The sequence below is a fragment of the Rousettus aegyptiacus genome, unplaced genomic scaffold (genome assembly GCF_014176215.1).
Source record: "Rousettus aegyptiacus isolate mRouAeg1 unplaced genomic scaffold, mRouAeg1.p scaffold_m13_p_1, whole genome shotgun sequence".
NCBI lineage: Eukaryota > Metazoa > Chordata > Mammalia > Chiroptera > Pteropodidae > Rousettus > Rousettus aegyptiacus.
In genome coordinates, this window is record NW_023416284.1 from 117378395 (window position 1) to 117405389 (window position 26995).

Here is a 26995-nt window from a genome sequence, read left to right on the forward strand (position 1 = left end):
TTAAAAATAACTTGAATTATTTTGATATCAAGTGAGATTTGTTGATGAATAATATGTTTCTAAATTGGAATTTCTGTAGCTATGGCAATTAATGTTCTCACTATAGCAGAAGTACCAAAAGTGTAAAGAATCAGAATCTTAGCAGTCATTCATCCATTGAACACCCATTAAATGCAATCCACTGTGCTACATAATTTGCAAAATGGAAAGGAACTGAGGATGTATACAACTTATGAAATGGAGTGTCTCAAAAAGGTACAAAAATCATTGTTGGAAGAAAGTTTGAAAGACTTACATGTCCCATAGCGTTCTAAATTTATAGATTATACCTTCAATTTATAACATATCTAGCTAGTATTATTGCTGAATCAGTAGAGCTGAGAACATGCTATTTCAGAATCTGTATAATAAAAAGAGATATGATTTCTGAGTTCAAAAAACATGGAAAAAGATTATTATTAAAATGTGCCCTTGCAACCACATGGAACAATCATAATTCATATGTCTCTTGTCTAAAATGCTGCCAGGGCTTTCGAATAAAATTAAGTTTTGAAAGCACCACACATGACCTCTATTTTTTTAAACTGTCGAAGGTAGGATAAAATTGTCCATCCAGTCATAGAACTTGTTTATGATAATAACTGAAACATTCTTGTCCACACAAATATTTTACAGTGTTTTATTTCTAGTCACAGCTCTTCTTATTCTTTTCTTGTCAGTTAGTGGATAGTTTTGTAAGAGCTTTTATAGTATATGGAAGAGATTCTATTTTTTATTTCAAAGACATCATCTATTTCCTAATGTGCATTGACAACTGCTTATGAAAAAATAATAGATTTTTTTTACATATAACATAGAATTCTTTTTCTGAACACTTACACATGCAAAGGGAAATTCCTTTTTTGCTAGGCTATGACTGCCAGCTTTCTAGCTTTTCTGTCACGTTATTTTGTTTTATTATTTTTTAAGTTTATTGGGGTAACATTGGTTAATACAATTATGTAATTTTCAGGTGTACATTATAATTTGACATCTGTATATTCTATTGTATGTTACCACCCAAAGTCCAGTTTCCTTCAGCTACCATGTATTTGATCCCCTTTACCCACTTCACCCTCCCCATCCCCCTATATTTGACCCTCTTTATTCCATCTACCTCCCTCCTTCTCCCCTACCCCACTAATAAACATGTCTATAGCTCTCTAGTAACCACTAGTCTGTAGTCCACATCCATGAGTCTCTTTTGTTTGTCCTGCTCATTTGTTGTTTTTAGGTTTATAGCCCACATATAAGTGATATCATGTGATTTTCAACTTTTTCTGTCTGGCTTATTTTGCTTAGCATGATTATCTCGAGGTCAATCCATGTTATAGCAAATGGCAGTATTTCATCTCTTCTATGGCTGAGTAATATTCCATTGTATATATGTACCATAGCTTCTTTAGCCAATCATCTATCGTAGGACACTTCAGTTGCTTCCATGTCCTGGCCACTGCAAATAATGCTACTATGAACATTGGTGCACAAATATCTTTTTGGATATGGGTTTTCAAGTCTGTGGGGTAAATACCCAGTAAAGGGATTGCTGGATCATATGGTAGATCAATTCTTAGTTTTTTGAGGAACCGTCATATTGTTTTCCATAGTGACCGTACCAATTTGCAGTCCCATCAGCAGTGTATGAAGGTTCCTCTTTCTCCATAGCCTCTCCAGCATTTGGTATTACTTGTCCTGTTGATTCTAGCTATTCTAACAGGTAAGGGATGGTATCTCATTACGGTTTTGATTTGCATTTCCCTAATAACTAGCGGTGTTGAGCATCTTTTCATATATTTATTGGCCATTTGTGTGTCCTCTAGGGAGAAGTGTCTGTTCAGGTTCTCTGCCCATTGTTTGATTGGATCATTTGGTTTTTTGTTGTTGTTGTTATTGAGTTGTATGAGTTCTTTGTATATTTTGGATATTAGGCCCTTATCGGAGGTGTTACTTGCAAATATATTTTCCCAAGTGGATGGTTCTCTCTTTACCTTGCTGATGATTTTTTTCACTGAGCAGAAGCTTTTGAATTTGATGTAGTCCTATTCATTTATTTTAGCTTTTACTTTCCTTGCTTTTGAAGTCAAATTCATAAAATCCTCTTTAAGTCCAAGGTCCTTCAGTTTAGTTCCTATGTTTTCTTCTATGTGTTTTATTGTTTCAGGTCTTATATCTAGGTCTTTAACCCATTTTGAGTTAATTTTGGTGTGCAGTGATAGACAACAGTCTAGTTTCATTCTTTTGCAAATAGCTTTCCAGTTTTCCCAGCACCATAAATTGAAGAGGCTTTCCTTTCTCCACTGTATGTTTTTGTTTTTTTTGTTGATAATTATTTGCCCATATAAATATGGGTTTACTTCTGGACTCTCAATTCTGTTCCACTGGTCCATCAGTCTGTTTTGCTGCCAATACCATGCCGTTTTGATTACTGTTACTTTATAGTATAATTTGAAGTTGGGCAGCATGATGCCCCCAGCCTCATTCTTTTTTCTCAGGATGGCTTTGGCAGTCTGGGTCTTTTGTGCTTCCATACAAATCTGGTGATTTTTTTGTTCTATTTCTTTAAAAAATGCTATAAGATTTTGATGGGGATTGTATTAAATCTGTATAATGCTTTAGGGTAATATGGTCATTTTAGCTATGTTGATTCTTCTAGTCCAAGAACATAAAATATCTTTCCATTTCTTTGTATCTTCTTTGATTTCTTTTAATAGGGTATTATAGTTTTCATTATTTAGGTCCTTCACTTGTTTCGTTAAATTTATTCCTAGATATTTTATTCTTTTTGTTACAATTTCAAAAGGAATTATTTTTTTCCACTTCTTTTTCTGATATTTCATTATTAGAGTATAGGAAAACTATGGATTTCTGAACATTTATTTTTGTATCCAGAGATTTTATTATATTTGATTATTGTTTCTAGTAGTGTTCTTATGGAGTCTTTAGGATTTTCTACATAGAAAATCATGTCATCCATTTCCTATTTGGAAACCTTTTATATCTTTCTCATATCTGATTGTACTCACTAGGACATCCAATGTTATATTGAACAAGAGTGGCAATAGTGGACAGCTTTGCCTTGTTCCTGATCTTAGAAGGAAAGTTTTCAGTTTTTTATCATTAAGTATAATGTTGGCTAAGGATTTGTCATATATGGCCTTTATTATGTTAAGGTACTTTCCTTGTATATCAATTTTGTTAAGTGTTTTTTTCATAAGCAGAGGCCGCATCTTGTCAAAGACTTTTTCTGCATCTACTGACATGATCATATGATTCTTATTTTTAATTTGTTTATGTGGTGTATCACGTTAATTGATTCGTCTATGTTGAACCATCCCTGTGTCCCTGGGGTGAAGCCCACTTGATCATGGTGTATAATCTTTTTAATATATTGCTATATTCAGTTCACTAGTATCTTATTTAGAGTTTTTGCATCTGTGTTCATGAGAGATATTGATCTGTAGTTTCCTTTTTTTGTGTTATCTTTACCAAGTTTTGGTATCAGAGTAATATTGGCCTCATAAAATGAGTTGGAAAGTATTGCCTCCTCTTCAACCTTTTGGAAGAGTTTGAGAAGAATAGGCATTAAATCTTTGAATATTTAGAAGAATTCACTGGTGAAGCCATCTGGTACTGGACTCTTACTTTTTGGTAGGGTTTGATGATTGTTTCAATTCCATACTGCTGATCAGTCTATTTAGATTTTCCAGCTCTTGGTTCAGTCTAGGAAGGTTGTATCTTTCTAAGTACTGGTCCATTTCTTCTAGATTATTAAATTTGATGTTCTATACTTTTTCATAGTATTCTTGGATTTCTGTGATGTCAGTCATAATTTCCCATTTTTCATCCCTGATTTTGTTTATTTGTGTCCTTTGTCTTTTTTCTTTATTAGTCTAGCCAGGGAGTTATCAGTTGTCAATTTTATTAACCTTCTCAAAGGACCAGCTCTTTGTTACATTTGTTTGTTGTTGTTGTTGTTGTTGTTGTTGTTGTCAATTTCATTTAACTCTGCTCTAATTTTGAAGATTTATTTTCTTCTGCTGGCTTTAGGCTTCATTTGTTCTTCCTTTTCTAGTTTTTTAAGATGAAGTGTTAGATTATTTATTTGAGCTCATTCTTGTTTTCAGAGATAAGCCTGTAATGATATGGATTTTCCACTTATGACCACTTTTACCATGTCCCAAAAGTTTCGAGATGTTGTACTATTATTATCATTGGTTTCTATGTATCTCTCTTTTTATTCTTCAGTAGTATGTTGTTATTCTTCAGTAATATGTTGTTTAATCTCCTTATATTTGTGGTTCTTTCCACTTCCTTTTTATAGTTGATCTCTAATTTCAAAGCATTATGATCAGAGAATATGGTTGGTATGATTTCAATCCTCTTATATTTGTTGAGGCTATCTCTGTGTCCCAATATGTGGTCAATCCTTGAGAATATTCTATGTGCACTAGAGAAGAATGTATAAGCAGCTGTTTTGATATGGAAGGCTCTATAAATGTCAATTATGTCTAGTTGGTCTAATGTATCATTTAAGGATGTTATTTCCTTATTAATTTTCTGTTTGGATGATCTGTCCATATCTGACAGTGGCGTATTTAGGTCCCCTACCATGATAATGTTTTGGTCTGTTTCTCCCTTTAGTTCTGTTAGTAATTGCTTCGCATAGTTCGGGATTCCCTGATTGGGAGCATAGATATTAATAAGTGTTATGTCTTCTTGGTGTGTGATTCCCTTTGTCATTATGAAGTGTCCCTCAGTATCTTTCTTTACCTTTTTTTATTTTGAAGTCTATTTCATCTGATATTAGTACCACTACTCCTACTTTTCTCTAAATATCATTTGCTTGAAATATTATTTTCCACCCTTTCACTTTGAGTCTATATTTGTCTTTGGAACTGAAATGTGTCTCTTGGAGGCAGCATATGATTGGGTTTTGTTTTTTTAATCCAATCTGCAACTTTGTGTCTTTTTATTGGTGAATTCAGTCCATTTACATTTAGGGTGATTATTGAAATATGAGGTCTTTTTATAGCCATTTTATCTTTTGCTTTCTGGTAGCTCAGTGTTTCCATTGCTTCTTTGTCCTTGTGTTTCTGTTTTGTTTTTGTTTTTTTTTTGGTTGGCTTTTGTCAGTTTTCTCTATGGTCCTTTTTGTTTTATGCTATATACTTCAGTTCTGAATCTTTGGCATGTGGTTACCATTACAAATATGTAAAGGATAGTGTGTGTGTGTGTGTGTGTGTGTGTGTGTGTGTGTGTGTATATATATATATATATATATATATGCAGTCATCCATTTTCTTCTGCGTGTGTCTTATCTCCATTCCCCTTTGAGAATTTGGATCTTTAAATCCTCCCCTTTTCAGTCACTGTTGTCTCAATTTGTCCCTATGTATGCTGAATGTTTATTACTATCTTGCTATAGCAAATTTCTTCTTATTTTAAGTTTATAATGCCCTGTTCCTAGTAAGGGTTGCACTCCTCTGCTTTTATCAGCCTACTAGTCACCTTACTCCTAATTATGCTTTTTTTTTTTTGTCATTTTGTTTTAGGTGAGCCGACCCCTTTCAGTATTTCCTATAGTGCAGGCCTCATAGTGGAGAATTCTCTCAATTTTTGTATGTCTGGGAAAGTCTTTATTTCTTCTTCCTATCTAAAGGAGAGCTTAGCTGGATACAGTATTCATGGCTAGTAGTTCCTTTCATTTAATAGTTTGAATATTTGATTCCACTACTTTCTGACTTGTAAGGTTTGTGCTGCGAAGTCCGAGGATAATCTAATGGGTTTTTTCTTTATAAGTTACCGTCTTCTTTCCCCTGGCTGACCTGAGAATTTTGTCTTTGTCATTGATTTTTGACAATTTTAATACAATGTGTCTTGGTGAAGGCCTTTTTGGGTTGAGATAATTGAGTGTTCTATTGACTTCTTGAAGTCCAAGCTACAGTTCATTCCTTAGATTCGGGAAATTCTCGTGAAGTATTTATCTGAAAATGCTTTCTAATCCCTGTTCCTTTTCCTCCTCTCTGAAAAGTCCCATTATTCTTATGTTTCCTCTCCTGATGGTATCTGCTAGTTTTCGTATTTCTCTTTCAGTATTTTTCATTCTTCAGTTTCTCTCTTCTTCCTTCTGATTTATTTCTAGATTTCTGTCTTTGATATCACTGATCCTTTCCTCCATTTGGTCAACTCTGTTTTCCAAGCTTGTTATTTCATTTTTCAACTTTCGCAGTGTATCATTTATATCCAGAAGGTCTATTTGGTTTTTTTTGAGGGTTTCAATCTCCTTGCTAAAGAACTCATTCTGCTCATCTAGTTGTTTTTTCAGTTTCTGAAATTGTTGATATGATTCATTTTGAATCTAATCAAGTTCTTTCAGAAGGACCATCCTGAATTCTCTGTCATTTAAGTCATATATTTCTATGTCTGTAAGCTTATTTTCTGGAGATTTTTCTCTTTCTTTCTGAGATGCCTTGTCACCATGGTTGTTCATGATGTTTTTTGGACTGTTCCTCTGCCTGGTCATAAATGGAAGTGTGTTTGGTTTTTGTTTCTTTGTTTGTTTGTTTTCCAGAAAGAAGATTTATTATAGAATGGTCCCTAGCCTGTTGCAAAGAAGGTGTTTTTCTTTTGGTTTCCAGTAGATAGCATCTAAGCCTCTTGGATCTCTGCTTTATATAAAGTCTTAATAATGTCTTTTTTTTCCCTTATAGATGTTTAATCAGTCTCACTACCCTCAGTTTCAGTTCCTGTCCATGTAAGTGACAGTTTCGGTAGCGTTTCCTCAGATTCTCCTGGGGCTCTGCAGTGTTTAGTCTTCGAGGAAATGGGAGGAGGTGCCCTCTGGGTTCAGGGTTGAGGGCTGTGGCTCAGCTTCTGTTTTGCAACAATGACTGGTAAAAATCAACTGTTGTTTCTCTGCCGTCCCCACTTTTCTGCCATCTCCGTTTCTCTGCCTTCTGCCCTGATGATTGGGCACTGCCGCCAGCCGCATGGAGCTCACAGCACTCTTAGGCATGGCTGTTTAGGGAAGTCAACACACTTTCTTTGCTCCCCCTCCTCCTACAGGGAGTTCTGGCTGTGAAAGACAGCGTCTTCATTTCTCCCAGTCCACTGCCCGACACTCAAGGTTCTGACCTATAGTAGCTCTTTTGCACAGATCCCATGCTCAGATGTGCTGGTGTGCAGTTTGGGTGTTTTTCTTGTTGAGTTTTAGATGTTCAACTTATTATTGTTTCAAAGGGAGAGATCTAGGGACGTCTCTCACTCTGCCATGTTTCCAAAGATCCCAGGAAATTCTTTTTTTGTGTCATTATAATTCTGTGAAATAACATAAAACTGGTTGCTCTTTTAATTTATTAACATAAAAAGTTTTAAATGCTACTTCTCAGAACTAATATAAAAATCTTTTCCCATAACTGGACTATCTGTCTGTTATATTTTTACCTATTTGCTTTTTGTTATTTGTTGTGATGTCTCCAACTTATAGTTTGTTCCCATTGTTCTCGTATTAAAGGCATGAAATTTTCTCTTAAAACAAATAAACTCTGTTTTCAATTTTAATTTTTATGTAGTCTATTTGAAACACAGAAAATACTCTAGTGGAATTTTAAGAATTTATTCAGTTTTTGTTTAATTTTATGTTTCAAGTCTATGATGCATATTCTAAAGCAATAATCATAACACTTAAAATACACTTACTTGCATAACATTTTTGTTGAAGTCAGTTTTAGGTATCATATGTTCTGTAGCATTCCTGGCAAGGAAGTGCAAATCATACATGAAAATGAAACTTCCCTCTTTTACTTCAGCTTCTTTCTTTGATTGAGAAGTTATGAATATATCTTGCCTCTTTTCACAAATAAAAATGTGTCCAATGCAATTAACCTACCCTATTAATTCTACTAAACATCTGCTGTATTTGTTAAACACTTCAAAATTTTGTTCTGAACCAGTTAATTCTAAGTAATTTCCCAGTTAAATATTTACATGAGCTTGCATGATGATAAGCTCTAGCTGGTCTTAAATAATCAGCAGATTGTCCAGAGAGAGCTATATGAAATATAACACACTGTAATAGCTATCCACTGGAACTTAAAATGGTGTTCTGGATTGGGCTATTTTTGCATATTTTTATCCTAGCCAAAAGAGATACAGCCTTACGAATTCCTTTCTTGGTGAACATTTTTAATGTCCAGAATTCCTGACAGACATATGCAGATATTTATATCTTGAATATCGTAAATATATTCTCAAGTTTCTCTTTCTGAAAGACAATAAATCTTTATGTTTGTGAAATTTTAGGAATAACCCAGTTTACAGTCATTTTCACAGCAAATTAAATAGATAAAAAAGTAGAAGTGGATAGGCATTATTCTTTGGCAAATTAAATCAGAAAAGAAAATAATGTACCAATTATCCAAATATGTTTTGTGCACAAAGACACTTAGGATATGATTCCCTAACTAGAAAAATGATATATGTCTATAAAACCTCAAGTAGTGGTCAAATATTTAAATAAGATCTGTAATAGAGATGATGTTGTAGGTTGTAAATGATCTATTATTAAATGAACAGTAGGCAGTTTTATCCTTAGATATCAGAGACTGGAGGAATCGCTTTAGATGAGGAACGCAGATAAGACTGAAAGCTCTTCAATATGGTATTTAAGTCCAAGTCCACATTTTGAAAATAAATATTATATGTAGAGCAGAACTCTGTTTTCTACCACCACCACCAACCAGTGTTATTCTATTTCAGTATTTTCTTCCTTACAATTCAATTTGCTGTTTATTGAATCTCTTCTATAAGTGTGATAGAAGATTAAAAAAAAAATGATCCTCTGTCCTCTAGAAATCGTAGTCAACTAAGAGGAAGAGTAAAATATTCAAATAATGACATTTATAAGGTTAGAATAAGAAAGAATTGTGGGAGGGTTCTGAGACAAATGCGTAGCCCTACCCAAGTTTAATTTAAGTAAGCTGGGGCTTAGGTATATGTATAACTTTCATAGTAAGTAATAAGTATTTTTTTTTTATTTTACTAAATGAGAGGAAGAATGAGCTGGATAATTATAAATAATAAGTCATCTACAAATTTTAATTTTTTAAAAATATAATTTTTCTATAGTTGATTGGCCTGTGTTTTATTAATGACAATATCAATGTCATTTTTCTATGTACATGTCAACTAATGTTTGGTAAATACAGCTCAAAAATGTTCCGAACACGAATACAATGTGGCTAAGATTTAACATGGGTCATGAATAATTCAAATAGTGAGTAATCCATTGGAGATTAAAAATAATTTCCCATTTTTTCACTGAATTCCTAGACTTAAGAAAGGAAAAGGGTGGAGAGAGGATTCAGAATCATGAACATTCAGGAGGCATGTAAGTGGGTTTATGTAGGTGAACATACTTTATCTTGTTATCTGGACATTGCACACAGAAGGTTCTCAAAAATAGTTTTTAATCCATTGAACACATTTTAAATCAAGTTTAATGTTTTTGTGTTATGTATGCTTTTGTTATATAATTTTTTCAAAGGAAAAATTGTAAAGGAAGTGGAATTTTTATTATATGTGGCTCAAAATTAATAGTAATCTCTTGATGAATGTTTGGTGTGTATATGTTTTAGTAGCTCTTTTAAAAAACACTGAAAGAGCTGTCAGCATTTGGATGGATATCAAAAATGTTATATATAAGTTTGACTATTCATGAAATGACACTAGTTTCCCAAGGGTAAAAGAGAAGAGTTTAATGTAGAGCCAAGATTGTGTCAGTCTGTTAAATAATGATACAGATCCTTGTTATTATATTGTAATTAATTCTTGGTATTTTTTATTTTTAACATTTTTTTTCTTATACACTTTAGGAATTTACCATCCTAAAGTTGGCCTAATTAGCCAACTTTCCTTAGTTACATAACATTTGGCGGGTATTTTTTATAGCAACAAACAGAACTAATCACTTTTTTCATTCCCTGGTTTTTATTTCTATCAAAATCAATAAAACATAGGCCCCACATGTCCTTATAACATTAAATTTTTCAAAAGTAGATAAAAGAAATGAAAGTAATAAATACATACATTTGATTAGTATTTTGTGGAGGAGTCAGATTTGAGGGAATACTGAAGATTATTGATACATGTAGAATTTTTTGTACTAATGTTTTTTAAAAATTAGTTTCCATAATTTATGCTAAATTATGACAACTTTAATCAAATGAAACCTATCTGAATAAAAAATTAAAATGTCTATAACTTTTTTCTATTCAAAATAAAATTAGATAGTAAAATTATGCATGTTAAAACATTTTGAAAATTTGGTTTCTATGAAAAATGAGAATATACATGATAGATAATTATAGGTCATCTCAAGCACATCTGGTATTTTAGTTTTAAGGTAGCCATGACTTTTAAAGAAAAAGGAGTGAGTCTGGTCAAGCAGACAATTGGATATGTGGACAATTGAATTAGAAAATAAACCAGGGTTATAAATCTAGAATTATTGGCCTAGAGAATTCAAAGCCCACTGGCAAGAGAATGTAGACTGAGAAGAAAATGGGCCTAAATCTCCCACATAAAGTTTGAATAGGGAAGAAGGAAACATTAGGAGAAACTAAGACAAAGCTTTCAGAAGAAGTAACAACTTAGCACTAACTCCTGAAGATTTTTTAAAGCTAGCAATATCATTTTGATTGTCACGAAGAACTAGAACTCCCATATAACAATAACTATCTGTAAGAATCAGGAAGAGTTGACTTCCCGATTAACAACAGCTGGGATTTCATGGGCCTTTTTTATGATCTGAAAAATGATTATTTTCCCTACCACTTGATAATATTATGAAAAATTATTAAATAATGTCTATGATACTAAAAATTAAATGTTATGAATACACATGTTGAAAGTAACATCATAATCATGTGTTTTCTTAGTTTCTTAGAGGATCTATACAGAGCTATCAATCAAAAATATAGATGTATTTACAGAGTTTAAATATATAAAGAGATTTTTTTTTTTTCTGCTTGCAAATATTGTTAGCATTTATTTATGGTAGTTTGGTGAAATGTGGTTCTGACCATGTGGGAGTCATCATTGGAAGTGGACAGTGGGCCTCACACCTGGCTTGGAATTACTTTTTTTTTCTTCCTTGGAGTTAACTATCAAGATAAACCAGTAAAAGGAGGACAGTTCATCATTATTAATATATTACATAGCCTAACTTTGGAAGAATTCAAATCACTTTTAAAATTTTATTTAATTAGTAAACTAGATATTAATTTCCACAACAGTCTTTGTGAGCCGGGTGTACATGAAACAGTCTATTAACATGTGTGTTTTTTTATTCATAGAGTTCTCTGGGGATTCAAGGACCCCAAGGTCCACCTGGAAAGGAGGGTCAGAGGGTAAGTAAACTTGGAACAACTGGCAAGCATTGCTAGCTCAGGGGTTACTTATTTCTGAACACTAATAAAAATAAAACCAAAATATAGCAAGCAGATGGGCATAAGGAGAGTATCAACTATCCAAAGACTGAAATTAGAGAATTTGACAAAAAACAATCCAGAAAATTCTATATATTTTCAAGATTGGCAGCACAAATGTAGAGATATAGTTTGGGTGAAATGAATTAACTGTAATTTGATCTAGAGCATATTTGGTTATATTTGGGGGTTTTTAGTTATGCTGATATTTGCAGAGTTAAGTTGACGAGTATCTTTGTGGAATTCCAGCCTATTCATGAATTCTGTGGATTGTGGATATTAACTACATTCTTTAGCCAAATTAAATTATTGACATTACTGATTCTGTAATTCTATCATTACTATTTACTGCTTTTGAGATAAACTATACAGAATATTAATAAATTGTACTCACAATTGCGAGTATAGCAATTATCTTTCATCCCTAGTCTGGGTAAGCGTTATTATCCTTAGTTAAAAGAATCCCTGCAGTAATAATCACTCAGCTTCTCCTGAACGCTTTTAGCAATGGGGTACCCAATTCTTGTGGTTTATTATTATTACTCTTTTAGATCAATTTTAAGTCTCAAAATATTTTATGTATCCTTTCTTATATGATTATTATTAACTTCTGACCTTACAGGGAGGATTCTGTGACTCACAGAGTTTAGGTGACTTGTCTAAAATCAAAGCTAATAAAAAAGTAGAACCAGGCCTTAAATTTGGGGCTTCTGTCTCTTAATCCCACACTATCTTTTATTGTCTCAGTGTATAACACCAAATCTGTCTTTTAGTCAATTTTTTTTTTATTACTTCCAGTCCTGCCATCTGGCAAATAAGTCTGTTGCTGCAAACATGTCAGTCCTTCAAATATTTGAGGACCAATGGTGTATTTTACCAAGGTTTATCTCTCAGGTTAATAAAATTTCAATTCTTTTAACTCTTTCTCTTCTCATATGAATTTCTGACCCTCTAACATTCTGATAGTCTTTCCTAGGAAACAATCCTGAGCCTTCAGGGGGTGTCAGGAATGGGACTGAACATTCTCTTCATAGAGAAACTGAAATATTTAAGCAACTAGGATAGGGTACATTGCTAGTAACTGGCACTATGCTGATACTTTTATTTACAAAGTAGTCACATTTGGGTTCTACTTTCAACACCTATGTGTATAATTGTAGTTTCCCTTGCTCTACAGCCTCTTTTCATTTAAGAGTTCATTAATCCACCTCAGGAAAAAACTTAAAAATTTCTTTCCTAGATTTATGTTTTTGTAGCTGTCTTGAGCATTTAACCCACTGGGGGGCAAGGGGCGGGGGATGGGGGGGACAGGAATTGATGAAATGACCTTGTGAAGTTAATTTCCAGGCTTCTTATCCTGTTTTCTCACAGTGATAGCCAAGATGTCTATTGCATCCAGGGCCATGTTTCTGAACTAATTTCTGTCTTCGACATCTAAGAAATATTTTCCTTCTAGTAACTACCCCTTCCTGGAAACTGATGATGTTATACTCTCTAGGTGATATCCAAGATATATAAGGAACTCAGGTAACTCGATAGCAAAGAGAGCAATAACCCAATTAAAAAATGGGCAGAGGACCTGAATAGACATTTGTCAAAGGTAGACATACAAATGGTCAGCAGGTATATGAAAAAGTAATCATCAGGGCAAAGCAAAGCAAAACCCCAGTGAGATATCACACCTGTTAGAATTGTAAGAAACACAAAATGTAACAATTTCTACAGGTAGAGTAGGGATATCTACACTCCCATGTTCATGGCAGCATTATTAATAATGGCGAAGACATGAAAAAAGAATGTGTCCATTGACAAATGGATGCATAAAGAAAAAAGTATGTATAGATGCGCACAATGGAATATTATTTGGCCTTAGAAAAGAAGAAAGTCCTGCCAGCAAGGATGTGTCGGTGTGGATGAACATGGAAGACGTTATGTTAAGTAAATAATCCAGGCATAGAAAGACCAATGCTGAACCTTCTCACTTACACGTAGAGTCTAAAAATGTCTAATTAATAGGATCAGAAAGTAGAATGGTGGTTACCAGAGGTTGAGGGAGGGGAATATCGGAAGATATTGGCAAAGCGGTACAAAGTTTCAGTTATGCAAGGGAAGTTCTGGAGATCTCATGTACAGCATGGTGACTATAGGTTAACAATATTATATTGTATACTTGACGTTTGCTAAAAAGATAAGTCTTAAGTGTTTTCACCACACATAAAAAAGGTAGCTATGTTAAATGATAGATATGTTAATTAGCTTAGTTGTGATGAATATTTCACAATGTATATCAGATTATCAAGTTATACACCCTAAATACATACAATTTTTAATTGTCAACTATAACTCAATAAAGTAGAAAATAATAATAATAATAACAGATATTTAATTTCAATCCCCCCAAAATTTATATATTCCCTAGGTGGTTTGACATGGCAGAGCTGTGTGTGTGCGTGTGTGTGAAAAATATTCAACCTGAGATCTATCCTCTTAACAAGGTTTTAAGGGCATAATAACATTGCACTTTGACTAATACTGACTTGCAGTCAGTCCAGTGCTTCGCCTCTTGTTTTTGTGAAAACTTCTGCCGAGTCAGACAGAGCTTCACTCGCCCTGTTGTGTGCTTGCTTTTCTGAATGTGAGTTGGAACTGATCCTTGTCATTGTTAAACTTCATCTTTTAGATTTTAGTCCCTAATACTATTATATTAGGATTTTTCCCAATGAAATATCTCCTGCTTAACATCACCTTAAATTTTAATAAGCCTACTCTCTAAGTCTTCATTCAGATCATTAATAAATCCTGACTAGAATAAGGCCTGACAACTCTACGTAACACCAACAAAGCCTGCCATTTTGTCTACCATTCATATTTTTGTGGCATGATAATCAAATCATGTACAAATACATTTGAAATCTGCCTTCTTCCCACCCACATCTCTTAATTTGGCTTGTAGGATAATTACGAGTCTTTGTAAGACTAGAGGAACTGAAAAAATATTAAAATGAGGCTTTTTAAAAATAATAATGCTTCAAATTGAAATTACACTTTAGCAAAGCTTCCATTTCAGAAGGTGGGTTAAAGAATAAATTAAACTTATGTATTCTTCATGGTAATTATAGAGGAATGTATTCAATTTGTAAAGTTCAACCAATTTTATGCAAATTTATTCCATTTATAAATATGAATAACTCAGATAATTTTATATTACTTTTATTTTATCTTCTATCAAGAGTAATATGGTGTTAGAAACTAAAGAATGTAATAGAATTTTAAATATGCCGTTAGGCATGGATTGTCATTATTGCTAGTGCTCTTCTATAATTGTATTTATCGAGGAGAGTGGCCAGAGCAGGTATGATTGACATTATCCATGTTTACAAATGATTATTTCCAAATATACTCAATGATTTATTCGGCTTTATAAGCTACTTGAAATGGAAGCAAATTAATTTAAGAAATGAGCATTCTTACCTATTTATGTTTAGGTCCTTATTAGTGCCACTATTTCTTCCCTATGCAAGAGTTAGGTCGTACTCAGCTCTTTTAGACATATAAATATATATATATTTATGTGTATATATATATATATACACACATACCAACAACATGCATACATATACATATACTGAAAACTGAGACCAATGATTTTTCATTTCATTAAAGTTTATAATAGAAAACAAAAAAAAATCTATGAATTTAAAATCCTTTGTATTGACCCATTGTCAAGAAACTTATATGTTTTGAATATAACTGTTTGACCAGGAAGGAATGACTATCATTAAGTTTATAAAATATGTAGCAAATCTTAAGCACCTCACTCCTAGGCCTTAAAAAAGCTGAGCATTTAATTTAATTAAACGAATTATTGACTCGTTGGTTTTCCTCGATGATTAAGTAGATAGTAATTTCTACTCTACCAATATCTCATAATTGTGAGTTTCAAACATGGGTATCACTTGTAAACATACTTTGAAAAATACTAAACATTGTAGAAACTTGTTAATATTACCACTATTATTTTTAAGGCATAAGAATTATGATTAATAAATGCATTTTTATTTTTGTGTAGAGTTTTCAATAAACACAAAAAGACTATTATTTTTTTCCAAGTAGCACACCAAAGTTCTGTTTGAATTTTTCATTAGTTAATTTTATTCCTTTCATTATCTTTTATGCTGCTAAATCTCAGATTATAAAGTGTTCATTTAAGAAAATATAGTAGTAGTAAGTTTCTCAAACTCTAAAAGTGCTTTTAACCTCCACAATGTTTGGTGGTGACATATATCTGAAATTAGTGAGCTTTGTTTTTCTTAACCTTCTGATTTTCTTCTTTGAATCTTTTATGTGCCATTAAACTTTTTTTCCCCCACTTCGTTGCCTTTTTAAAGTCCTGCAAGTAAAACATTTGTCTGAAACATTTTTGAGTGTCATATCCTTTAAAATTAACACAGTTCTTAAAATTCAACTAATGTTGGATAGTGACCCTAAGCCACAGATGAGAATGTATTAGATAGCAGTGAAGGAGCACACTGTGGGCAGTCACCTACCTTGAGGCTGAGAAGATGTTTAGCTCGTGATGAGGACGGAGGAGGACCAGGAAGGGAACCAACACACTGCAGGGCTGAGAAATCAACAGAAGAGAGTTTTAAGATACAAGAAGGGTTCAAGGGATTAAAATCTAGAACGAAGTAAAGGGAGAGATGACGAATAAGAGAAGAAGTGACTAGCATTGGTCCAGCTGAGAGAGCAGTTTTAGTTGAATAACTGGAGAGCATTGGAATAAATAATTGTAAGAAAATGTGTGAGAGAATTAGGGCGTGAATTGTGCGGAAGGAGAGGCAGTATGAACAATCTGGTAGAGGGATAAGGACACTAACTAGATGGATGCCCAGAAAACTATCTTAGTGAAAAGAGGAGGATTTCAGACAGCTAAGCATGTTCATAGACATTTACATGAAACATCTCAAAAGAATTGGCATTTATGAACATTCCCTCTAAGATATAGATTCCTTATCAGATATTTTAATATTCTTAATAAAATCTTACAAAATAGTTTAAAAAATTATTTTAACATAATCTCGTATTTCTCTTTTATCATGGCATGAAGTACTTGTTTGAATAATCTCAGTGTTGCTATGAAACTACCATAGCCTTTTTTAAAGAGATCACTCTAGGTCTCTGAAAAACATTTATTGGTGAATCCACTATAGTTACCTTCCCAAAGAGAAATTTGATTGTACTAAAATGACACATCACTCTCGCACTCTGTTGCTGGATCCTAAACAGAAATTTTGTGTTTAAAATTCCTTACATTTACTCCTCTACTGTGCTCTCAGTTTAGCTTCTCTGCCCATGCCTTTTTATTTTTCTCTCCAGGCAAAAACCATCCTTTTTTAAAAAATACATCTCCAGGCAACCAACCCTCCTTTCAACATTTTTGTGCAGATTTTACTTTCCTTTGAAGTGCTTGCCCCAAGCTAGCTTTGAAGCCTGTTTCTGGGGTTGGGATTCCTTGCATTCTAAACGACAAGGAGAACACCTCTATCAGGATTCATCTCTTCACACCAGCCCAGGCTTAATGGCAAAGGCACTGGGTCATATTTCTTCAACAAGGTGGGAATCTGATAGTCAATCCTACTAAAGTCTTGGAGGACAGAGCAGGCAGTATGTCTGCTGGCTTCTTGGGGTACAAGCAACATGCGGTATAACATGGAGGCTGCAACATAGGCTCTAGGGCCAGACTGCCTGAATTTAAATCCCTGCTTTACCACTCATTCACTGTGTTATCTTAGGCAAATTCCTCAGCCTCTCTGTGCCTCAGCTTCCTCACTCATTAAATGAAGATTCTAATAATCTCTATCTCACAGAGCTATTATGAGAAGTATGCTGAGTGATGTTAGCATTGTCACGATTCTCATCCCCAGCCTGGTATTAGGACTTGATTAAAGAGAATGTCTAATTGGTCAACAAAAATTATTTAAGGAAAAATGACTGTTTTCACTTCCACTCCACTGAACTAATTTTATTTAATTTTTACCTGAATTCTCGCCCACATTCTAATACCTCAGAAGCTTAATGAGGCCCTGTGTTGATCCAACTTCATAATGAAATTAAGTATCTAAAAAATTTTGCAAATATGAAGTAGACTATGGTCTTTTCCTTAAAGAAACGGCGATGAGGGTCGGTGTGCTCATGGTGTAGTAGCTGAGGCCTTAATGATTGTTTAGTGCATAAACTGTGCTGATCATGTGTAAATTCACCAGGATGTTCATGGAAAAATGCTTTGTTTTTCTTTTGGCTTATTTGTTTCTGAACTAATTTGTGTGCTTTATCTAAGATGATACAAGTAACATAAATTATGTTTTAATAATTCCTAAGTTATATCAATCTCATTAGGACTCGCTGCTTCTATGAAATCAGCACATACTATGGGACTCATCTAAGCAAAGTTTTCCATAAGCTCATTTGTTTTTGTGGGGCTTGATATATTTTTCATGTGAAATTATACCCTGATAGCCTAGCCATAGTCAGTGAAAGCTTCATAGAACAGAGCAAGCCAGCAAAGCAAGTCAGAACTGGCTTCCATATCGTTAAAAAAAAAAAAAAAAAAAAAAAAATTCTTCTCACTTTAGGGTAGCTTATTCCACAGTGCTAATTTCATAGCTATAAGATGACCTTATATTTTCAATGAACCAAGTTCAGAGTCTGGTAGAAACCACTAACAATCATCTGTAGTTGCAATTAAATTATTTTACATGGGCCTGAATTTTGGAGATTTGCCTTGTGAGGAAAAGAATGAATAGTGATAAATTTTCAGCTCAGAAAGTAATTTGGTTGCTTGCTCATTAAAATGAGAGGGGAACTATAAGATTGTCTTATCTTTATGTGTTAAAACTGACATCGACATAAAATGCACAGTGAGTGTATCCATAGTTCTGCTCACTCACTAAAGCAATGACTAGTGTTTTATACCAAGAATTTGTATTGCTAACAGGAAAAACTCAACAAATTATTTTAAATAATAATTTTAATCCTGATCCTAGGTAGAACATAAATATGGGAAGAGCATCTTCTTCAGCAAGGATCCACAGATAAATGTGTAAATATACATGTAAATAATATTTTAGAGGTCCTGCATGCCACAACTAGTGGTTCATGTTTATTGCACATGTTTTAAACTTCAAATTTACTTCCTATGAAATTTCCTAAAGATATCTCCCTGAGGATACCTTGAGAATTTACAAGAGATATTAACTTTGATCTTATCTGACATTTCCAGGTGAATAACTAGGAAATTGTATACCCTGTTCAGGTCCCAAGGGCTATGCAACTTTCCCCCAACAGCTTACTAGAATTTACAAAACCAGTGAGATTCAAGGGATAAAAATGCTCAAATCTACATTTATCCCTGCATTCCTGTTTGCAGAGCCTCATAGCAGACTTTGGGGAACCTTTGCTATTGTTTTAATGCCCAATATTACTGGCTTTGCCTTTACTTGTTGTCTCTCTAGAAACTCACTTAACATGTAGGATTATCTTGTTATCCCTCAATTTAACTATGAGACTATTAAATTAACAATTATATAATTGAGAAAACTTATATTGAGTTAAATTAGCCACCTGGGGAGAAAAATATATTGTAGTCTAACTTCTACCAGAGTTTCAGAGAACATTGAAAAAAATTCAAGGAATGACCTTGGTCTGCTTTATCTGAAAATTTGCACTTCATAATTTTCTCCTAATTTCTTGAACCCAGTTACTCCTTATCACTCTAGTTTCGTGTCCTCCAAAGCTGCATCAATTATAGTTTCTGAAGCAATGGAGTAAAGCAGAAAGAGGGGAAAGGGGCTAATGCATGTTAATGTCAAACGGATGTCCACAAGGGAGTAATTATGTAGCAAGGACAAGAATTCTCCACTTTTGCCTCACGCTCTGTGATTGGTGAGAAAGATAAATCAAAGGAACAAGATGTTGGGAGATAATGTCTAGCTCAGTGTAATTTGAATCAAGTAAAAAAGAGATGCAGTAGATGCAGCCCAGACTTTGTGAGAATAGGCCATCTCCTAGATGAAGTTTTGCCCATAGTTCATTGTGGCAAACCTCACTCTAATTAGCTAGTCTTTGCAGTGAGTGCACTTGAAGCCAAGACACCAAGGGCCCTGGGAAGGCTATAACAAGAAAAAGATGGCAACCGATGGTTTTGTTTCAGTTAATCTGTATATAAATTGTTAATCCACAAGGAGCTGAGGTTCTTATCTATTTAAATGAAGGGCGAAATGACACTATTTGTATTGTAACAGAATAGTCCTATAAACTATCTCTGTTATTTGAATGAATAAAGAGGAAATATTTCCCGTTTTTCAAATAAAATGCTCAATCTTCATGGCTTAGAGTTTTATATGAATAGACCCAGAATTGGTGTCTGCTGTGGGAGATGCACGTTATTTCATGGGCATTCCTTTAATCCAGGGATCCCCAACCCCTGGGCCATGGACCAGTACTGTTAAGAACAAGGCTGCACAGCCGGAGGTGAGCTGTAGGCAAGCAAACAAAGCTTCATCTGTATTTGCAGCCACTTCCCAGCACTAGCATCATGACCTCAGCTCCACATCAGATCATCAGGCATTAGATTCTCTTAGGAGTACCGGTCCCTGGTGCCAAAAATGTTGGGGACCACTGTTAAACTGGAGACACCCTGAGAATTGGAGAGACTGGGAGCTACTTCAGAGGGATGGGCCTGGGAGGAAGGTCCATTTCAGAGGCATCAATTTTTTTACATTTTAGAGCTGAAAAGGAACTGTAGTATTATTCCAATCCACCAAATAAGGAAACTGAGGTCCAGAAACATTTAACAATTTTGTAGGGTTGCACAGCTGTTAATCTCTTTATTCTATATGAAGAATAACCATTGTCTATTTTGTGGTCTCATAGCAAAATCCAGATTTGCATGTCTTTAAATGGAGAATATTGAGAATTTACCCAGAGCCACTTTATTTTTCTAATTAAGGCCACACGTTATAGGGGACAAATGTAGATAGGTACTCTTGGTCCTTTTGCGGTCTCCACATATTATAAAGAGTGCACAGTCTGTCCCCATGCCCTGTTTATCCTGTACCAACAGTTGGGAACCAGCATTGTCTGGTCAGTGGGGACCTGGGGTGGGAGTCAGAGCCACTCTATCCATCTGTAGGATTAGGTTAATTTGTGACTTCAGTCACTCAAGATTCTAATCTAAATTTATCTGTTTCATCACAATTTAATCCTCAGATATATTATGGGATTAAGCCAGAAGCACTTTCGAAGCACTCTGGTGACAGGTATTCTATGAAAAAGTCTTATAAATATTACCTACTTAGCCACAGAAACACTTAAAGAGAATGCAAAAGGAGAAGACACTTTCCGCCAAAGTGGCAATATGCTAATGCTCCTGCATCAGTATCTTTATTCAGAACATTACACTGAACACATTAGTAGCTCTTTGGTACATTTACCACTGGAAATGTCAAGTACAAAGTTATTTATCCATTTGGGACACACTGAATATATACGTGGATGGCTGCCAAAACCAATAATTAATTACAAGTTATTAATCAATTTGGAAAATATTAACATATAAGTTTTCGGAAATGCAAAACATTTAGAACATGAAACATTTTTTATGGCCTAATGACTTTTAAAGCCAGCGAATTATATTTCTAATAAATAATGTAAGACTTTAACTTTGTAAAAGTCCATAGTATTTTGAGTTACCTCAGGTGATAGCATAGAATTCTCAAAGCAAATTTAATTTTAGAGCACTTTAGTTTTTTTTTTTTTTAATATGTGCTATTTCACTTTGCAGGAGGAGAGTAGAGCTATTGAAAATAAACGTGATTTACTTTGCAAAATCGAGTGCCTGTTCTGTGTGAGCTATCATAGAAATTTGCTCAGGTTGGATTTTCCTAAAAGCAGAATCTAAGATGGGATTCTTGTGCATGTGATTTTCTGAAGAAAACTGGAAGTGAGAGAAGCAGAAAAAAGAAGAGGAATAATACAGGCAAAAATGTGCTTTCAGAAGTCTAGTCTCAGCCTGCTCCCACAAGGCACTCTGGAACACCACAGAATTTATCCTGCCTTGGAGCAAGTGGCTAGATTTGATACCCACCAACCACATTGGGTGGGGATAGAGGCAAGGTAGCTCCTATAGACTAAGGCAAGCCTCTGGAGAAGGGTGCAGGCAGAAGCCCTTAGCAGCCAACACCCAGGGTAGCTGGGTACCAACCAAACCTGACATAAGCTGCACCTGCACCAGAGGTGGAATAAAACATTACCATTAATGTTGCCAAAGCAACATCCTCAATGGCTTTTGAGCAGAAGCGAGGACATAATGAAAACTTTGATATTAACCTTACCACGAGGGAGAGACAGAAACAGAGACAGAGACAGACAGAGAAGAAAGGCAGAGAGACTGTGTGTGTGTGTGTGTGTGTGTGTGTGTGTGTGTGTGTTATACTGAAGCAGATAACAACTATTCTTTCAGTGAGTAGTAAAAGGCTAAAGCCATGCCTATAAAAACAAAATAAAATTACCAGATATTATTTTATTAGATATTAAGAAGAAAGAATGAGCAGAGAGAGAAGGCAATGGACTTATGTATCAAAAGTGATTACTGACGTATTAAATCTGAAATGGTCTTAGTGCCTTTAACTAAAGTAGAAAACGCTGGAGGAAAAAAAAATTTTTTTTTTTTTTTTTTTTTGCAAGATGAGTCCATTTCCAGCCAATAGCGTTGGAGCTGCTGAAAGGATCTGCAAATGGAAATGCACCAGCACTTTAAAGCTGTACTGAGATCATAAGGAAAAGGACAGAATATACTATTAGGGAGTCATCAATTTTGGGGTGTTAATTGAAGCCACTGGAGTAGGTAGGACGGCCAAGGGAGAGACTAGAAAGAAAAGAACCGAAGGCAGAACCTTGAAATTAGGGTAAGCATATATATATAAGGGGGTAGAGAGGTGAATGAGAAAGTTAAAAGTATAGACAAATAGAATAAAATAACATTTTTTAAAAGGAAGGGATGGTCTTCTAATTGGAAATGCTTTAGAGACATCAGGGATAAATGGGGTCTGAGGCAAAGCCATTGGTGATCTTGAACGACTCTGGTTTCTAAGAATGGCTGTGCTGTGTAGAATCGGACATGACATTTCAGGGTTGGGTGTTGGGAGTATACTTGGTTTTGAGAATGTTGGGGATTAGGAAATATTCAAAAGTGGAGATATAAAGAGAAATGGCATAACATCACTGTTGGAGAGGTCGGAGAAATTTTTTTTTTTTTTTTTTTGTAATTGAGTATATCCATAAACTAAGTCAAGGAAGTCAATGAATAGGGAGAAATTGAAGTGGCAAGCAAGAGGAAACAATAATAATCCAGAAGAACCAGAGGAGGTTAGAGAAGTCACACATGGGTCAAATATGGGTCTGCATCTCTACCCTGGAGACACATAGGAAGAGAGGAGGGCCATGGATAGCCACTCTGGGGCAAAATAGGAATCAAAGCATTATATTATTTCAGACAGAATGAAATTTTCAGTGTAGATATAATTTAATAAAACTTTTGCTCTTTGTAAGAGGCATTGATCTCAAGATCATTCGTAGTTTTCAGATAGCTACTCCTTACTTCATCAATAGCAAGCCCTATTCAGTCAAGTAAAGGTAGAAATATAGAAGTAGAGGAAGCCAAACTAAAAAAAGGTGGAGGGGGCAGGGCATTGGGAAAAGAAAAGGTCTATTATTGCAATTTCAGAGTTTTGCAAGATTCTTCAGGCAGCTGGTAAAAATGCAGGCATTTCTCTTTACCCATCTGTGTATGCTTCTTATCTTTTGTGAATTACCAGTAGTACCTTAGAAGAGCATTTCTATTATCAGCTGTTTATCTGAATTCATTTATTTTGTTTTATATATCTATTTTGCTAGAATGCAATTTTAACTTATTGGAAAACTTTGTTTTATTGGTATAATGTAAATGATGTCAGAGTATCATATCACCAAAATTAAATTGTTCTTATCTTTATTGCTCTTGACAGTTTTCACTTTTTATAACTCTGTGCATTTTGTAAACTGTCATTTATTTTTTCTTAAATGATATAAAAATTTCAAAAGCACAGTAATTAAGTATGCTTAATTCCCAAGCTAGGAAATATCAAGGCACTGATTTACCATGTAAGTGATCTTGCCTGCATCTTTTTATCAATAAATCCTTGTGGTTATAGTTATAAATTTTGTATAATATACTGCTAACGTACTATGGACTTAAAATATTTTCTTTGGGAGCTGATGGAAATGAATGCATGGTGTATTTCTTTGCATTGGTTGCCATAGAGATAAAAACCTTTTCAAAGTAAAACAAGGATGGCATGAAAATTTCTAATGCAAAAGAAGTTATGCTTCTAATTTAATAGTGATAATGGTGCACTAGTCCTTTTTTTAAATTTTGTCAAAATTGCGTGACTTAAGTGTATCTAATATACTTTTATTAGATAATATCTAGTATAAGAAAAAATGAATCAAAAATAAAATAGGTGAATTCTCCATGGCATTTAGTGGGATGAAGCTTTCATTTTTTAATCTTTTATTCTTAAGAGTTATACCATTCCTAATTATCTTCCTCATGGTTCCATCTCTATCCTTCCTCTTTATATCTTGCTATTCAATTTCAAATCCAATTACCTATAATGTCTTTTCTTAAAAACAAACAATTTATTGGCTTTCTTTTTCTGCCACATCATTTCCAACAATTAGACACATTTTCTAGCAGTAATACAATATTATAAAGATGAACAAATATGTGAAACTTTCTCAAATCTTATTACTGTTCATGTTCAGATTTTAGAAGTCCTATAGATTTCCCTTGAAAAAAATTAGTACACTCTTAGATAATATTCTATGATTTAAAATAGTTTTACTTAATTTGATTCTGTTACAAAAATGTCAGCATCATCACTTTCTAGAGACACTAAGACAGATGGTTAATTAGATGAGGAAGAGTCAGCCAATGAAACAAGACCATCACAGACAATATACCTACAACATCCGTGGGAGAAGTATGTGATGGGGAAAGAGGTATGGGGGACAAGGTCCGAGAAAGTAGACCTTGCCTTATCTCATATTCCCAATAACTGACCCTGTTTGCTTTCTTTTTAAGTGTAGATTACTGTCCACCTAGTTAAAAGGATTTAAAAGGAAGAGTCACAAGGGTGCTAACTACCTACAAATCGTAAACAGTAGGGCCACAATGCAACATGTGACATTTTCAGGTTAGCTTGTCAATTGCAATACATAAAAATCTGATAAAATGTAATCATTTATTTTTATAAATTCTTATTTTTAATTATTTTAATTTTTGTCAATTTAGGGAAATAAAATTTATAATATTTTTCACACTAAGTAATGGCAGAACAGGATTTTTTTTTTTTGGCATATATTTTCAGCAGAAATAAACTAACTGATGGCCATGGAAGTGATTCCAAAGAAATGAAAATCAAAAAATTTGATGCTAGTTTTATTAGGAAGTATGGTCATTCATACATTGAGTTCAGTTAATTAGTGGTGAAGTATTAAATTATAACATGTTACTTGTAGAGATGGACTGACTAATAGAGCAATGAAGCCATCAAAATATAAACAACATTTACAAATAAAATATAAATAAGTTCAAAATCAAAAGAATTTTGAAATAGTGAACATTGACTTAAAAACCCAATTGAAACAAATGTTCAGTACTTTATATTTAAGCATTAGCACTTTTTAGGTGTTTTATAATAGTGCTTTAAGATCGCTGAGACAAAAACGAACATACTTCCTTGAGGCATTAGTAAAAGATAACATCAAAGATATTTGCTTGGAAATATTGAGTGAATATGTGGCAAAGTTTTCATTGCTTGACATTAAAAAATAGCTGCTACCCTGAAATAATAAAATGCATAGAAGAAAACATAGAAACTAAACTGAAGGACCTTGGACTTAAAGAGGATTTTATGAATTTGACTTCAAAAGCAAGGGAAGTAAAAGCTAAAATAAATGTATGTGACTACATCAAATTCAAAAGCTTCTGCTCAGCAAAAGAAATCATCAACAAGGTAAAGAGAGAACCATCCAAATGAGAAAATATATTTGCAAGCAACATCTCCAATAAGGGCCTAATATCCAAAATATACAAAGAACTCATACAACTCAATAACAACAACAACAAAACAAATGATCCAATCAAAACATGAGCAGAGGACCTGAACAGACACTTCTCCCTAGAGGACATACAAATGGCCGATAAATATATGAAAAGATTCTCAACATAGCCAGCTATTAGGGAAATGCAAATCACAATCACAATGAGATACCATCTCACACCTTTTAGAATACCTATAATCAACAGGACAAGTAACACCAAATATTGGAGAGGATGCGGAGAAAAATAAACCCTTATACACTGCTGGTGGAACTGCAAATTGGTACAGCCACTATGGAAAACAGTATGGAGGTTCCTCAAAAAAACTAAGAATTGATTTACTGGGTATTTACCCCAAAGACTTGAAAACCCATATCCAAAAAGATATTTGCACACTGATGTTCATAGCAGCATTATTCACAGTGGCCAGGACATGGAAGCAACTGAAGTGTCCTATGATAGATGACTGGCTAAAGAAGCTGCGGCACATATATACAATGGAATATTACTCAGCCATAAGAAAAAATTAAATACTGCCATTTGCGACAACATGGATGGACCTCGAGATAATCATGCTATGCAAAATAGGCCAGACAGAAAAAGTTGAAAATCACATAATATCATTTATATGTGGGATATAAACCTAAAAGCAACAAATGAACAGAAGAAACAGAGACTCATGGACATGGACAACAGACTATTGGTTTACTAGTCTATAGAGGGTAGGGGGTAGGGAAGGATGGGGGAGGTAGATGGGGTATAAGGGGTCAAATATGTGGTGACAGAAAGAAATCTAACTATGGGAGGTAAACATACAGTGTAAATATGTATATGCCTTATCGTTAAAGTGTACAGCTGAAACTTATTGGATTTTGTTAACCAACGTCACCATAAAAAAAAAAAAAGCATATTTTTGAGTAGTGTAATCTTTACATGGAAAAATAAAATGTTAGCAACAACAACAAAAAATAGCTAATACCAACTCAAAGAGCAAATAAAACTAGCAAAAAAGTTTTACTGTATCTTGACAATGCGCAGATAATGCTCAGTGGTAATTCTCTTGCTACATAAGCGATTATAGATGATGTGCAATTATAGATAATGGTAATATAAGGAAGAATTTTTTCTTCAGCTTCTTTGCCAACAAATATAACCAGCTCTGAGCTGTAAAACAATATGAAGGATTACATTTTCAACAGATCTGACTTAGAGTTCAAATTTTGTGTAGAAACATGTTCTGATGGTACAGCAAGCAGTGTTAGGGAAGCAT

The 26995-nt window shown here is 34.0% G+C and overlaps 1 protein-coding gene across 5 annotated transcripts in view; it reads left to right on the forward strand.

Moving 5' to 3' along the window:
• The window catches only part of COL19A1 (collagen type XIX alpha 1 chain), a 296141-nt gene that overhangs the window by 154716 nt on the left and 114430 nt on the right, over window positions 1-26995 (forward strand). For all 5 annotated transcript variants that reach the window (XM_016157628.2, XM_036219122.1, XM_036219115.1 and 2 more), the window contains one exon: window positions 11394-11447. In XM_016157628.2, coding sequence (XP_016013114.2) covers window positions 11394-11447 — 54 coding nt within the window. The remainder of the gene's footprint in view (window positions 1-11393; window positions 11448-26995) is intronic.